Source organism: Pogona vitticeps, chromosome 1, assembly GCF_051106095.1.
Source record: "Pogona vitticeps strain Pit_001003342236 chromosome 1, PviZW2.1, whole genome shotgun sequence".
Taxonomy (NCBI): Eukaryota; Metazoa; Chordata; class Lepidosauria; order Squamata; family Agamidae; genus Pogona; species Pogona vitticeps.
Window position 1 is genome coordinate 3,554,708 of NC_135783.1, and position 16,834 is coordinate 3,571,541.

Here is a 16,834-nt window from a genome sequence, read left to right on the forward strand (position 1 = left end):
GAAGGAAGGAAGGAAGGAAGGAAGGAAGGAAGGAAGGAAGGAAGGAAGGAAGGAAGGAAGGAAGGAAGGAAGGAAGGAAGGAAGGAAGGAAGGAAGGAAGGAAAAGATAGAAAGAAGGAAGGAAGGAAGGAAGGAAGGAAGGAAGGAAGGAAGGAAGGAAGGAAGGAAGGAAGGAAGGAAGGAAAAGATAGAAAGATGGATGGAAGGAAGGAAGGAAGGAAGGAAGGAAGGAAGGAAGGAAGGAAAAGATAGAAAGATGGAAGGAAGGAAGGAAGGAAGGAAGGAAGGAAGGAAGGAAGGAAGGATTGATTACAGGGAGAAACAAGGAAGGAAGATAGGAAGGAAGGATGGATGGACGGACGGACGGACAGAAGGAAAAGACTCAAATGGTTATCAGGTCATAACATTTTATTATAAAATATATTTCATATTGCTGCTGTAAAAATTACATTTCACATTTTTTTGTTGCTGTTGTTGTTTACAATAAAAAATAATACTTGGAAGACAATCAAAAAGAAAAGCTCTGATCAGACAGTAATTCACCAGTATGATCTAGTATTCTCCCCCCCCCCCAAAAAAAATTAGGCTTGTAAGTGTATCACCACTGCAAGAGCAGCTGTTATCACATAACACCCCTACCTAATCACATCCACCCACCCATTTTTGTTTAAAATGCCATGTAATTAACGAAGCTCGTTAGGGCTCGCTGAATCTCACACCCCCGCACCCCAAGTAAGTTATGCTTGCATGGCTTCACTTCTAGGTTTTGACCCACAAGGGAAACCGTGTGGGTTTCCCTGATGCCGGCGTTACAAAGTGGGGGGGACGTGACGAGCGGGGGCCTCGTTCTCTTCTCCTCCCCCTTTGCCTTTTTTGCAGGAAGACGGTGCTGGTGACGGGGTAGCTTCACCCGCCCGGACCCTCCGAGCTGCGACACTATCATTTCCAGGAGAGGCTGCATTTATGTGGCGAGATACATTATGCTGATACCAGAAGCCAAGCTGGCAGTCAGTGCCTACACAAGGTGATACAAAACAGACGCATGCATGCACTCCGAGGTCTACACAAACCCTTTGTGCAACTACATTTAGCTGGGAATTTGGGGGGGGGGGGTGTCAGCAAATTGAAGCCCAAACGGGTGGATGGGGGCTGTTGGGGGTGAGAGTGAGGGTTTTGCTGGAGAAGGGAGGGATCTTAGCAGACACGGCCCAAATCTTTCCTAACCCAAGGCCTTCCAGAGGGCCAGACTACTACTCCCACCTTCCTCAGCCGGCAGCGATGGGATCCGTAGTCTGACCGTTCCGAGGACACTGATCTGGGGGGAGACCGCTGTTCCGGGTCCAAGGGGGTTAGATGGAGAAGGTTGGTTTTTCACCCAAGGTTTGGGATTCCCTCGCTTGGGTCTTCCAGTCTGCTAGCAACATCCAGGGTTCACAGTGCACAGGAGGATTGCAAAAAAAAAAAAGAGCCCCATCCACCAACCCCCTGCCCCGCACGGCTGCCAAGCAAAAAGGTTCCCATATCGTCATGAGGCTGGCCAATTTAAAAAGGGGAACGAACATGCAACCGTGCACCGTGCTCCATGCAGGAGACCTGGTCTCCCATCTTCAGTTCAGGTGACCCGGTCAAGAAAGAAGGTCGAGCAAGGAAATTGCTTCCAGTCCCCTACGAAGAAGCCACTGAGAGGCAGACATGAATGGACTGAAAAAAGAAATTAAACCTCTGGGAAGAGAAACGCACATCTCTCTCCCCAGCGGGTTTGGCCAACAGCTCCCATGGTCCCTTGCCAGGCTATGTTGGCTGGGGAGACTGGGAGTTGTAGTCTAATACCTCTGGAAGGCAATGGGGAGAAGGCTGCAGTCATTTGCGGCTAGGCTGGTCCCGATCCAGCCACGGGGCTGGCCAAGGGATGGGCTGATAGAGGGGGGCCCTCTCTTTTATGAAAGACCTTTTAGAAAACATTTCAAAACTATGCTGCAAAAAGAAAAAGCGAAGGAGAAAATTCGGGGAGGTTTTAAATGTAACTGGTTTTATCATAGTTGCATTTTCCAAAATAGAGGGGTGGGGAGAGACCTCCTAGCTATAACACTTCTCAATCAATGGCAATGAGAAATGACAATTTAAAAACAAAACAAAACAGAATAGTCCGGACATGGCGTAACATCACTGACATATATTGTCCACTGACTAATTTGTACCATACAGCTCATAAAATAAAAGGCAGGGTAGGGGATGATATATTATCCCTTTTTTTAAAAAGGAGGGGGGGATACTGATAACTCATATTTTCCTATGTACGATTAGCTCTTCTTTTCACTTTCCAAAATTAAGTGCTATAAAATTTTGGAACAAGGCATTCAAATAAATAAATTTATCTGGGCGTGCCTTGGCAATGTCTCTGCTCCTATGCCTTTATCATCCATGGCACTTTCCTATCTTGGTAAAACCAGATGCATTTTAAATCCAAGCATCTACCGCATGCGTCCGACAATTCACTGCTTACTCCACAGTCGTTTCTGCAATTCCTTGGCTTTTCTTTTCCTCCACGATTACATCTTAAACCCCAACCCCAAAAAAGCCACAAAAATATTGTTTTTCTCCTTTTAAGCACAAGGCCTCGGCGTCTGGCAACGCAGAAACTGGTCGTCAGAGCTCAGACCCTGAGGGGCGATCCACCTGAGAATTTGTTCACAATTACCCTCTTATAAGAAACAAAAATGTTATCCGTTTTGGCCCATGCTTCTGAACCACCTCTCCTAAGAACCGGGAGGAGATTTTACTCAGAGATGAGAATCACCAGTGAAAGTTTGAAAGTAGAGAAGGCTTTTGAGCCTACCTGGAGCAGAAAAAAAACGGGTTTAAATTCAGAAATTTAGCAGCCAAAAAGAAGAAGAAAAAGCATTTCACATTTGGATTTTGACTTTGGAGGCATAATCAGTAAGGATTTGTGTTTGGAATCGTCCCAAGTCTGAAGCAAAGATAGCCGAAATCAAGCTTTCGTGATCCGATCAAGCCAGTATCTGATTAAAGACTCTTAAGGAGATCCACTCAGCATCTATCAGAAGTCTGGCTTACAAAAATAAAATCCAATGGGCTGTGTATTGTTCGGCATGAAATCAGAAGAAGGGGGAGAGAGAAACACATTTTTTTAAAAAAAGCATGAATAATGCACAAAAGTTCTTTTTTGCAATTCTCCTACCCAAGCTTTAAAGTCCCCTAAGAGTAAGAACAGGGCTCAAAATTTCCTGTAAAATCATATTGGTTTAGCTGCTATTTTACAATGCGAGGTTTGCGTCTTTCACTTATGGCTCATGATTATCAAAACAGAATGAGGAAGGAGCGCAAGGGAAGGGCGACCACACAAGCAATCCGAACTCTCCCTCAACGGCCCCCACCCACAACCCATAATTTCCACCACGCTCTTCACCGTTATACTCTGGACCACTTTGGGGGGTGGTTGTGGTAGCTGCCCATTCTGGACTTGTGAGACCCAAGGTGTGCCAGAGTGCGGGACTTTAGGAAGGAAGGAAGAGGGGAGGGGGGGTGTCTCCCATTCAGAGAAAAAAGACGGCTCCTTCACAGCTGACACCCAGTGCTCCCCGAGTGTAGGTTCTCTCTGCTCAAGTAGGCTTGCACTGGCAAGGAAAGCCGGTGCTAACATTGCAACCGACCTCCAGGCCAGGATCATCTCCACCTGATGCCCTTTCCATGCACTTCCCTCTGAAACGTACCGCTCACTTGAGCTGGAACGCTCCAGCAAGAGGCAAAGATGAACGCAGGACGAATTTGGCACAGGGAGAAACCACCACATTTTTTCCCCCAGGGATCTGGAGGCCGGGTTGTCTCCGCTTCTTGGAACCGGGTGGATTCTGGACGTTTTGCACTGCAGCTCCCAGCATTCTTGACCGCTGGCAGGTGCGACTGGGACTCATGGGAACTGAAGTCCAGAACATCTGGAGGGCACCCAGTGGGGAAGAAATCAAGGTTGCATATGTAAGTTCTAAGAGACCGTATTGCATTTAACCTGAATGTTTCCCTGCAATGTTTCCTGGAAGGAAACAACTAGAAAAAGAAGAGAAGAACGAACAAAATAAAAGCTTGTTTGACATTTCTGGACATTTTACATCTCGGAGGCCAAGCAGTTCTGAAACCACTTCAGGTGGCATGGCACGATACTGCTTTTTCCAACCACGCTGGTCCCATTTTATCTTCAGCTACCCAAACATGGAGCCATAGGCTCAAAGCTGTCTGATGCTAAACTAGCCTCTTCAAGAAAGTCATCCTCCAAGAGAAGACCTTCTCCCAACCAGAAGATGTAGGGATTCTGTAGGTGAAAATGCTATTCCACTTAGGCCCCAAAGCTCGTAAAGTTTGTGCTGCTGAGCAGACCCCAGAGAAGGAAGGAAGGAAGGAAGGAAGGAAGGAAGGAAGGAAGGAAGGAAGGAAGGAAGGAAGGAAGGAAGGAAGGAAGGAAGGAAGGAAGGAAGGAAGTGGGGTGCTAAGTATGGCTTGGATGTTCTCATGGCTTTGTCTTATGGCACCCGTAACTCACTCCTATCTTGGTCACAGCAGACGTGGTCAAGGGCACAACCTCTCCCCGGCCAAAGCCATCGACAGAGGAATGCATCCCATTTCACCACCGGCTGAACCCACCTCTCCGAACCCAGGACAGACACAACGGGGGAGGGGGGAAGGCAACTGATAAAATGCAAAGTTGCTTCCCACATGACATTTTATGATGCAGACACTGAAAAAAGTAGCATTTAGGTAAACATTTTTTAAAAAAACAACCCTCCTAAATATAGGTATCTCCACGTCACATGTTAGGAACACTGCTAGTATCCAGAAGCCAAGACGGATGATGGATGAAGCTCCTTGTTAAAGGAATGCTTCCTGGCAAACTCCAGTCTGCCGCCACGTTAATGTGTGCAGTAGCGAGAGGAAGCTATGCGAGGCAGAATGCGTTATAACACACAGCCGCCGCCTGCTCCCCCCACCGCCCACAGCCAAAGGAGTGCAAGCTCACACTCTTGTGCGTCGTGACACCCCCAGATCCGTGCACCGGACATTCCCGCCCCGTGCCACCTTCCCTGCCCGGAAGCCACCCTTTCCAGTTCACCTATCCAACCGGCGGACGCTTTTCCTTTCCTCTTGAAAAGTAACACAACGACGTCTGCTTTAAAAAAAGGGGCAGGGAGCTTGGGCTCAAAATACTTTCCCACCTCACTCCCCTGGGTAAGCGAAACAAAAGAAGGACGTCCCTCTGATTGTGAGCTAATGCAATGATTGTTGTTGTTGTTTTGACAACATCTGCTTAGTTTTTTTTAAAACAGTGCTTTTTTTTTTAAAGGGTGCAAACCACCCATTCCTGTCTGGGCCTCACAGGAGGGTGTCAGCGTCCGTGAGAAAATTCAAGGGCCCCCGTGGCTTGCCATCGGACACGCCTGCTCCCCCGCGGGCCCTGATGTCACACTTCCTAGAGAGTGACGTGGCCGGGCTGAGGGAAGGGGCACACCAAATGCGCCGTATTAAAGAGACGTGCCGCACACACACACAGCCCGCCACATCCCTCTCTGGGACAAAAAGTTCATCGTTCTTTGGTCCCTGGGCCCAGGCATGAAACAAAGTCTATATGATATATGAAGTTTCAACAGATTAATTTCTTTCTTCTTTTTTTTTTTGCCCTTCTTATTTACAAATAGAAAAGGAGGCTCTGTGTGTGTGTGTGTGGTGTGTTTAAAAAAAGGAAACAAGTGTTTTAAAAAAGAAGAAAACATGCTCACAAAAACACGGAACATTAGAAAACCTGGCAACGTAGACTATACAGAGCTCAGCGGCTCGGCAGGCGGCTCTCGGGATGGTCTGCTGAAGCACTGGGCGCTGCGTTTCCGGGGCCCGCGTGTCCCAGAGGAGGGCCAAAAAACCCCGGAGGCCTGGCCCCTCGCGCATGGCTGACAGCACCATGGAGCTCTCTCCAGCCTTCCAAGCCAGAAAGCTTGCACGCCTGGGTGTGCGCTCAGTCCAAAAACCTCTGGCACGCTTTCTTCCACCGGCAGGCTGTGCACCATTGGTCTCGGTGCTCGATGCCATAAACCTTGCGGCATTTCTTGGCTTCGCCGCGGACTTTCCTGCAGAGAAAGACAGAACGCCTGTGAACAGAGAAAGCTGACTAGGTGGTGGTGCAAAGGAACAAGTATCTGTAGTTCTCCAGATACTACGGGGTTTTGGACAGCCCTGTCTTAAGAGTCTCCTCTCGCCTGGAGATGCTCGGGTTGAACCCAAGGCCCCTACGCCTACCTGCAAATCAGCTCGGCCGCTGGTAAGACAGCATCCAGAGGACAGTATCTATAGGTATCGATAGAAGGCATCTACAGGGAATGGTCAAGTTAAATTAGCTAGATGCCACTTTAACTGCTATGCCTCCACCCTTCATTCGTTCTCTGCTGTAAACCCGGGAGTGCTGGGCCGCTCTCCGACAGAGAACTTGGGAGTCCCCGGCCAAGACACAAATCGCAGACCAACAATAGCTACACAGATGTATTCTCGAAAGCTTTCATGGCTGGGATCTGATGGGCGTTTTGGGTTTTTCGAGCTGTTTTGAAGATTGTTTTTCCTAACGTTTTGACAGATAATCTATCCCCCTTATCACAACAATACGCATAGCAACAAAAACATGCTGATCACCATAATCACCGAATCTCCTGAACAGGACAAAAGCTGATCCCACAGCTATAAATACTCAGCTATCCAAACAAACCGCACCAGAGCACAGAGTTCTGACTCCTGTCCTCGGAAGATGCCCATGGCCACAGAGACTGGTGAAACGTTAGGAAGAACAACCTTCAGAACACGGTGAAACAGCTCGAAAAACCCACAATAACCAATAGCTACAAAGGTATTCAATTTACCTAGACACATGCTAGACGTACGCCCTGATGGCCTGGGTGCGGTTCTTCCCTGATCCTCGTCACCAGCATTAGGCCTTTCTGCTCCGCCTCAGGAAACTGGCAAATCTGGAAACTATCTCTTAGGCTCACCCGGCCCCACCCCACAGCTTCCAGTGGACCCCTCACCCTTTTGTTGTATGGGGGATAACCCAGGTCCAGAACATTCCCCACGGCCTTATCTACAGTCACAGTGTGGACTGGCTGACTCACAAATCCCAAAACCTCAGACCAAGCCCTCGCCTTGACAATCCTTTTAGGAGATGCTGAGAACCAGCTAACCCAAAGACACACACACCCCCGGATAAAAAGCAAAAAAGCGTGCTGCTTACATACCACCCCATGGCACTTAAAGCAATCTCTGGGCTGTTTACAATTTAATCATGCAGGCTACACGATGCCTCCCACCCCACTCCAAACGAGCTGGGTACTCAATTTTACAAACTTCAGAAGGATAGAACGCTGAGTGAACCTCAAGCCGTCTACCTGGGATTGAACCCCAGGTCGTGAGCAGAGGTTTGACTGCAGTGCTGCAGTTTAACCGCTGCACCACAAGGCTGTTTCAAGAAGAGCCACCACCCTCTGCCACCCTGAGCTTTTCCCACCGCCAGGCGTAGAAGAGGCGAAACCTGTTCCGGCAGCCGCTCCTTCTTACCTTGTGCCACTGCTGGGTGCCTTCGGGGGAGAGGCGACGATCAGGTGGGATTTCAGCACCGCCGGCGGTGGCGGAGGGGGCAGTGGCTGCTGCTGCGGCTGCTGCTGTTCGCTGAAACTCAAGGACCGGCTTCGAACCTGCAAGCCAGAGAACATCTGGGTTGGGTTGGGTTTTACGGCCTTGTTTTGAGCACCGGGGGGGAGGTTTCATTTCCTCCGGATTCCATCCAAGGAGAAAGAGAGACGCCTTCTCTACTCAGGACGAAGGTTGTGAAAACAAAGGACGAAATCATCAAGAAGGCAAAGAAGCGCCCAGCAGACCATTCCCGGTGGCGACAGCGTCGTTTGGGTTTTCAGCACTACAGCTCATAAGAAACGGTCCTGCAGCTAAGGCTGGATAGCATCGTCACTTAGGCGCCTGCCTGCAGAGCCAGAGGTTGGGAGTTCGATTCCCCCCCCTCCGAGCTTCCTGCAAGTAGAGCCAGCCTGGGTGGCCTTGGGCAAGCTGCACAGTGGCCCCAGGGCACCCCAGGAGTAGGGCATGGTCAACCATGTCTGAGTACTCTGCGCCGAGAAAAAGAGGGGCCGTAAGTCAGAATTTCCTTGCTGACATGCCGTTTTTAGTCTTTTACTACATAGCACTCCCACAATCCTTGTGTCCTTTCCTAACATCTGGCCTCCGACCAGGACTAACCACCACAGATTATCCATCTTTGACCTGCTAAGGCTTGAAGGTAGTGACTCTTGACACTCTGGCCAGGATCCAACTGAAGAATAAGCACATGCATATTCTTTTTTTAAAGGGTGCACAGTTTTTACTGTTTTTCTCCCCACAGAGGGACCCAAAGCAGCTTACACCAAACTTTGAACAAGCATTAAAACCATTCGAAGGAGAATAAATTAAAATACTACAGAAAGCAAACAGATTAGTATTTTAAAATACTAAATAAAATCTGTATTGCGGAAGAGGAGGATAATGCAATGTCAGTTCCGAGTTATGAAAACACTTTTCAGGGTTTTCCAGGTACAGAACACTCAGAAATGGTTTTCTACCTCTGGATAGCTCGACGGCTCAGGGGCTGAGGTCTCCGGCTGCAGAGCTAGATGCTGGGGAGTTCAGTTCCCCTATGGGGCTGGCCTCCTTGAATGGGGCTGGACTCTGCACTTCAACGGTTATTACTATTCCCTTCTGCTGGGGGTGCCCTGGGACTGTGCAGCTCGCCCAAGGCCACCCAGGATGGTTCTCCCCCCAGGAGGCACCCAGTGGGGGAATCGAACCCCCCAACCTCTGGCTCCACAGCCAGGCGCCTAAACCACTGAGCTATCCAACCAGCTAATAATAATAACTGTCATACACCAGAACTCACTTGATGGCCCATCACCATCACCATCACCATCACCATCATCATCATCATCATCATCATCATTATCATTATCATTATTATTATTATTATTATTATTATTATTATTATTATTATTATTATTATTATTATTATTATTATTATTATTATTATTATTATTATTATTATTATTATTATTATTATTATTATTATTACTACCTGTAAAGCAATTTTTAAAACACATCTATTGTACATGTCTATGGACAGTGTCATTGAAGCGACCAACATGAATGTGACCCAACTCCGGGAGGCCGTGGAAGACAGGAGGGCCTGCCGTGCTCTGGTCTATGAGGTCACGAAGAGTCGGACACAATTGTTAACGATTAAACAACAACAATTGTGTAGAACAAATGGATTCCAGCCTCTGTGTTCTCTCAAGTTGGCCCATTCCCATGCCCACCAACTAACTTAAATATTAAACATAAAAAACAGAAGGGCTGTAAACATACACTTTTTTTCTCAGAGTGTAAAAAAAGGGCTTTTTGATTCTACCTCTGTGGGACTCAGAGGCGTGGACGCACGAACAATGAAACGTAAAACACAAAACGCAGTATTGTAGGAGGGGGGAAATCTGCATTTTTAAGTAGCTGCTGCTCTCTCTCTCTCTCTCTCCCAATCCCGCTCAAAACCTGTCACTCGCCCCCCATGCCAACGAGGCGTTTCTGAACGGCACCCCAACGCACCCACCCCCACACTAACTTCAGAGTCCCTCCCGGGGTTTGCAATCAGGAACAGCAGACTCACCGGCGAGAGGGTGGGGATGGTGGAAGTGGCCGCTGCCCAGCTGATGCTGGTGAATATGTGTGGAGATACTGGGATCTGGATGGATGGCAGAGCCTGAGAACAGAAAAAAAAAGAACATCTTAAGCAAGTCCGGACCCTTCCCCTACGGACTGCCTATTTTCCATAACGGAACTACAATAATAGCAACAAACCAAAACAAGTACAGTGGTGCCTTGCTTTACGATCACTCCGTTTAACGACGAACCTCATTACGACGGTTGGGAACTGATTCTTTGCAAAACAATGATTTTCGGACAGCTGATCGGTGGTTTCAAAATGGCCACCAGGTAAACAAAATGGCCCCCCGTTGTTTTCTGGGACGGATTCCTCGCTGCACAGGCAGTGAAAATGGCCGCTGGACAGTGAGTTTCCAGCCCATCGGAACGTATTAAACGGGTTTTAATGCATTTCTATGGGCTTTTTTATTTCGCTTTACGACGTTTTCGTTCTACAGCGATTTCGCTGGAACAAATTAATGTCATAATGCGAGGCACCACTGTAACTCTCTTGGGAATTGCAGATCTGGAAGGGAGCCTCTGGATCATCAAGTCCAGGGAAGTGGGGGAATTGCCTAAACCACTGCACTATCCAGCAGTTCATCTGCCAGGTTTTTCACACTTTCGTCATTTTATTTCTGCTGGGAACAAATTCTAATTCACACAAACCAAAAAATGTGAGATTTGAAAATCAATCGGGGGAGAAGCGCACACACTGGTGGTAATCCTTGCTAGCCAACACGGAGGAAGCAGCGACCGTATTGAGCCTCGTAGCTAAACGTCAAACCTTGTAGATAACTCGTCATCAGAAGAGGAAATTCCTTAAATGCTGGATATGTCTGATTCACCTGACAGTTTTCAAGCCTCCTGTGCTTTGCAAATCTGAGCTAGCAGTGTTTCTTCATGGTTGGGCATCAGGATATAAGCCCAGGTTCCGCATGCAAATATAGTTGCTCAGCCACAGAGGACCTCCTGGAATCACATCGGAATGACACTGGCTTTTGGTTTGTACAAATGGATTGTCTGGACAGCTAGCTCAGATTTGCAAAGCACGGGAGGCATGAAAACTGTCAGGTGAATCAGACATATCCAGCATTTAAGGAATTTCCTCTTCTGAGGACAGGTTATCTACAAGGTTTGACGTTTAGCTATGAGGCTCAGGACGGTCGCTGCTTCCTCAGTGTCGGCTAGCAAGGATTACCGCCAGTTGTCGTCCCCCCCAAAATGCAAGCTGTCCAAGATCCATGTTTTCTACCCAAGCTAAGGAATGATTCCAAACCACCAAGGAGGAAACCATCGTTTCCGAAGGTCTGAGAGACACTTGCTGGTCCCTGTCCTACCTGGTAGGCATGATCTGCCTGAATGTGCCAGAAAGAACTGGGGGCAGACTGGCTGAGGGCGTTGCTGGTCAGGCAGGGCTCCAAGGGGGCAGCAGGATCCAGGAGGAGGGCCTCTGGCGGGCCTGGGGCCGGCTGGATGACCACTGGAGAGGAGCCGGCGGTAGGGCTGGGTGCGCTCACTGCATGCTCTGGGGGCACCTCCTCCTTGACTTGCACCTCCGTGTAATAGAAGTCCTCTTCCCTCTTCCGCTGATCCGAGTTCGCGCCATCCCTGCAGTGATGGAAGAAGCGAGAGGGTGAGGAATAAACTGATCAAGGGCTCCTAACCATTTCATCTCTGGAATATTATTTTTACCTACTCACTCACTTGCTTACTCACTCACTCACTCACTCACTTGCTTTCTTAAAGGTAAGGCTTCCCCTTGACAATTTCGTCCAGTTGTGTCTGACTGTAGGGGGCAGTGCTCATCTCCGCTTCCAACCCATGCATGATTTCAACTGGCTAGCTTGGCAGGAGCTGGGACAAGCAACAGGAGCTCACTCCATTGCATGGATTCGATCTGACAACTGCAGGTCTTCTGACCCTGCACCACAGAGGCTTCTGCGGTTTAACCTGCAATGCCACCATGTCCCTTGCTTGCTTACTTACTCACTAACGTATTTACTTACTTCCTCACTCACTCGCTTGGTTACTTACTCAACGTACTTATTTACTTATTTACTCACTTATTTATTTACTTTACTTACTTACTCGCTTGCTTATTCACTAGCTTGCTTATTTACTCGCTTACTTGCTCACTTACTTAATTACTCACTTATTTATTCGCTTGCTTATTCCCTCGCTTGCCTGCTTGCTTGCTTACTCACTCACTTGCTTACTTACTAACTCACTTATTTACTCACTTGCTTACTTACTCACTTATTTATTTAAAATGTTTTTACCCTGCCTTTCTCCTTAAAAAAAAGGACCCTTACATCATTAAAAACACAACATTAAAAGCTGAAAACAGCTTGATGGAGATCTCGACCAACCTACCCCAGGTGTTGAGTCTTCACATGCCGCTTGATCCCGACGATGGAGCGAAGCACTTTGCCACAGCTGGGCCACAAACATTTGTACATCACCTTCACCGAATTCTATGGGGGGAGGGGAGAAGAAACATCAGATCTCGCTCAGTCCGTGGGCAAAGACAAGCTCTGGGAAGATTCCTTGTCTGGGGATCCTGAAGGGAGCCTTGTGTGGTTTCTCCTCAGCCTGACCTCTTCCATTCCTTTTTAGAACAGGAGTGATCAAAACGGAACCAGCAGAACCCTTTTATAGAACCACGTGGGCAGAGTTTCAGCTGGTGGGATTTACCGCACGTTTCACTTAGAACCCCCACAAGGCTCCTTCCCACAACCTAGTGGGAAAGAGTACGTCCAGAAAACATGACATTTCCTAAGAACTGGGCAACAGGACGCCTTAGGATCAGTGGTTCTCAAACACATGTTCCCGGACTACAATGCCCAGAAATCCTGGCCAGCAAAGCTTGGGGTGGAGGCTTCTGGGAGTTGTAGTCCAAGAACCTCTGTGGACCCCAGGTTGGGAACTACTGCCTTAAGAGCACGGGCCTCCTCCAGGGATCTCGGATCAGGGCCCAAACCAAGTTCACCAGTCCCTTTCACACAAACATCAACTCCTGCCATTTTCTGTTTGTCTGTTTGTTTGTAACCAACTTATTTCTGCTGGATGGCAAAGGGCTTCATGTTTAAATTGCGGTTATAAATCAGAAACCTTTTCCCAACTAATCTCCCACTCAGTCCTAGGTTATCTTTTGCCCATCTTTCTTAAAATACATTTGTGAAGATGCTGATAAAGATGAGATCCAGTGGATTTCTCCAGATTTTTTTTGGGGGGGGGATGAGAAAAAGCGCTCAGAGTGAACCTCACCTTTTGACCTAAAGAATTAGGATGTGGATACAGTGGTGCCTCGCTTTACGATTGCCCTGTATTACGACGAATCCGCATTACAACGATCTTTTTGCAATCGCAATTGCAATTGCAAAACGATGGTCTAAATGGGGGAATTTCGCTTTGCGATGATCAGTTCCCTGCTTTGGGAACCGATTCTTCGCAAAACGACGTTTTTCGAACAGCTGATCGGCGGTTTCAAAATGGCCGCCAGGTGATTAAAATGGCTCCCCGCTGTGTTTAGGGATGGATTCCTCGCTATACAGGCAGCGAAAATGGCCGGCATATGGAAGATCTTCGTTGGACGGTAAGTTTTAAGCCCATTGGAACGCATTGAACAGTTTTCAATCTGTTTCAATGGGCTTTTTATTTTTGCTTTACGACGATTTGCTTAACAGCGATTTTCCTGGAACAGAGTTTCACCATTAAGCAAGGCACCACTGTATTGGAGAAATAAGAGCACAGAATAGAGCCTTCAAGAAGCATAAAAATGACACCCTGCTCCAGAGGAGCCTCGTGGTGCAAGTGGTTTAAACTGCAGTACTGCAGTGAAAACTCTGCTCACCACCCAGGTTCCATCCCGGCCCACAGAGCGCTCTTAAGTGCGATAAGCAGCCAGCTTTGCTTTGGCTCCATCTCCCTGTCCCGTACCTTCCTCTTCCGAGGAGCAGGCTCGTCAAAGAGAAGAGGATCCGAGTCTGTCTCAAAGCCGTCATCAGCCCTCGGAGAGCTGAAAGCTTCGCCCGAGTATTTGGGGCTTGTCTCTGAGTGGGGGGGCGACGGGGTGGAGAGCCCACTCCAGTGGCCGCTGGTGGTGCTGCTCCCGCCATCGGACATCTCGCCACTTTCCTTCCAGCCGTCGAAGGCCACTTGGGATCCTGGAGGGGGGACATAAGAGGAACAGAAAGATGCCAACTCCACCAACTGGTCTGATTTCTGACTATCCGGGGCTCCACTGTGGTTATCATGGAGACGTCTTCCCTCAATATCATCCTTTTGAAGCCAGCCGTTCATTCATTCAATTTATATACCACCTCATTAGTGCAGCACACTACAGGTGGTCTACAGTAGGCTAAAAACACAACAGAGGTAAGTCAAATAAAGACAACATGAACCTCACACAAACAACAGCACCGAGAGGCAGAAATTGCAGAATAAAACATAGCATGGGGCATAGAAACAAGCAGAGCAGCAGAGGAACACCTTAAAGAGAGTTGCAAAAAAAAGAGGTCTCTCTATAAAGCAATGTTTTCAAGCGTCTTTTAAGTGCCGGGAGGGAAAAAGCCAGACACAGATCCACCAGCGGTTGGTTCTAAAGAGCTGGAACCAAAGCAAAAAGGCCCTTCTTCTTGTGGATGATTTTCTGGCGTCGCTCGGAGGGGCAGCCCAGGGGGATCGTGGCCTGATCCTCTTTTATAAAAGGGGCTGGACCTTAAATGTGTGCACTGTCCTCACACAGGGAGCGGCTCCGTCTCCTACGGACAGCCGGCCTGAAACGCAGACCATTCCTCCTCTTCCAACTGCTGCTCTCGCGTGCTGAAAGGGGGCCCCCGTGTGAAGGTACTCCCTTGACGGCTCCTGGAAAGCGTTCCCTTTAAGGACGGCTTAAGAAGAGGGCCACGCGTCAAACCATCCCACACGTCGGAAGGGTCTCTTAGCCCAATCTATTCCACCGACAGATTCGACACCAGAAAGAATCCGAGGGGACAAGACAGCCCAAGGAATAGAAGTCGGGATGGAAAGTGTTTTCTGCAAGGAATTCGAACCCAGAACAACACAAGCAGGCAGGGAGATAACAAGGCTGGCGTGTTTGGAAGTCCAAAGCTGTAGTCTCAGTTTTGAAAGAGGTCAAGTGGAGACCCCGATGCCTTCTGTTAAGCATCGTTGAGGTGCACGGGAGGGGAAGAAGGCTTCACACACCCACACCCACATTAGCAACATGTGGAAAGGTTAAGCCATGCCAGCACTGGGCTCAAAGTTGTTGCTAGCCATGGTGGCTTCCCACCACAGGGGTCCCAATCCAACCGCCCTCCTGTGGGCCCCACGCATGGCCCTTTGGCAGCCCCACACAGCCAGCTCAGCTTACAGCTCCTCCCCAGCCCCGTCGATGGTGGCGAGACCCTGGCATTTCTCACGCTGGACGAGCCCTCTGTTTTTAGACACAGGCCCAGACCGTCCCCGGGAGGGGCCTCTAAATAAAGACTTGCCGTTCCTCCGGGCAGCCCTGGGCCTGGCCGCCCACTGGAAGAAGCGTTTGCCAGAAGCGAGGAGACACCCTCTCTCTCTCTCTCTCTCTCTCTCTCTCTTTCTGGGAATGCAAACAGTGAGCCCTCTCTCTCTCTCTCTCTCTCCCCACGGCAGCCGGCTGCCTTTCGCGCAGCTGTCCACAATGGCGCAGGGGATGGGGTGGCACAAATTGGCACGGGGCCCTCGGTGTGTGTGTGTGTGTGTCTGTAAAGGAGCCGTCTGGCCCGCAGAGCAACCCTCGAGGGAGTCAACCCACCCGCAGGCGGGTTTTGTTTTTCAAGGAAAAGTCCCTTCGTGGTCCCGGGTGGCAGCTGAGAGCCGGACCACAGAAGACAAGGTGGCCCACCCGACTCGCGTGGTGGGCTGAGAGGAAGACTCAGGGGTCACTTTGGCAGTTCTTACCGAGGGCGGGGGCAGGGAGGGAGAGGAGGAAAAGACCCTTTTTGCAGCGGTCGTTAAGCAAAAACGGGGAGTCAGAACTCTTGACAGATCCACCGTCAATCACCCGGGAATCGAGCCGTAGAAACCAAGAGGAAGTGAGCAAAGGGAGGCTTCTGGGCTGCTCCTTCTGTCCTCTCCTTTCACAGCAAATAAGGCGAATCCCAGCCCTGGACGCCCTCAGAAGGGACCATTTACCTTTTCAACAGCATGCAGAGCACCCCTTTTTAACATCAAGAAAACGGCGATTTTTTTCCAAAACTGGAAGGGAATTTCTAACCAATTCTGGTTCTTTTATTTTTTGCAAAGGAGGGGGCGGGCTGTGTCCCAAGAGGTCCCTGTGGGGCAGAAAGCTGGTCCCTCGACCTGCAGAATTTGCCCACTGTGATCGAGATCGACCTTCTCTGCCCCTCTGCCTAGAGACCTCCAGGACCAGAAATAATTTCAGGAATCAGGTGGGTTGAACAAACTGACCCAACACCGGGTGCTTCCTCCGTTTAAACCCTTTCTCCAACCCCCCACGTTATCAGGACTGGGTTTACAGTATTTTACTGTACGCAAGGCATGCTTGTCTTTGAAGGGCTACGTGTTTTAAAAATCTGCCATGAATGTTATGAAACATTCATAGTGTTTCGTAACATTAATAATTTCTACGAAAATCCAAATACGAACACAATGACTGCAATGGCCAATGTAAAATAGCCAGTAGGCCATGATCCAGAAAGATATAAGCTTCACATCCCTGGTCAGCCAAAGAAAGCTGCTGAGCGCCTCTTACTACAGATTTTCTTACAGTCTAAGCTTCCTTACAAGGTTGGCACACGGACAAAATGGGGCAGGGGAAGGACCCCGTGTAAACTACCTTTGAGGAAAGGTGGATGAATAAGCAAGAACTACACCTGTAGCATTTATTAGCATGGGAGATATTCCCTGGGGATATTTTCTCCTACTGTAATAATGATCAAAAACTTTCTGGTGGATTGGGCTCTGCAGGTCATACCTGGATACATTTCCCAGTCTGCCAATCTTAATAACCATCCAAAACAGGCCATCACTTTATGCCCCACAGTGTTGCTTTTCT

The 16,834-nt window shown here is 48.8% G+C and overlaps 1 protein-coding gene across 2 annotated transcripts in view; it reads right to left on the minus strand.

The window, feature by feature from the left end:
- Window positions 1–390: 390 nt before the first annotated feature.
- ZNF395 (zinc finger protein 395) overlaps window positions 391–16,834 on the minus strand; it is a 38,885-nt gene continuing 22,441 nt past the window's right edge. For both annotated transcript variants that reach the window (XM_072986319.2, XM_078380388.1), the window contains exons 5-10: window positions 13,720–13,946; window positions 12,154–12,254; window positions 11,118–11,388; window positions 9,743–9,835; window positions 7,600–7,736; window positions 391–6,128 (exon numbers count right to left, since the gene is read on the minus strand). In XM_072986319.2, the coding sequence (XP_072842420.2) occupies window positions 6,017–6,128; window positions 7,600–7,736; window positions 9,743–9,835; window positions 11,118–11,388; window positions 12,154–12,254; window positions 13,720–13,946 (941 nt within the window). In that variant the 3' untranslated portion in view covers window positions 391–6,016. The remainder of the gene's footprint in view (window positions 6,129–7,599; window positions 7,737–9,742; window positions 9,836–11,117; window positions 11,389–12,153; window positions 12,255–13,719; window positions 13,947–16,834) is intronic.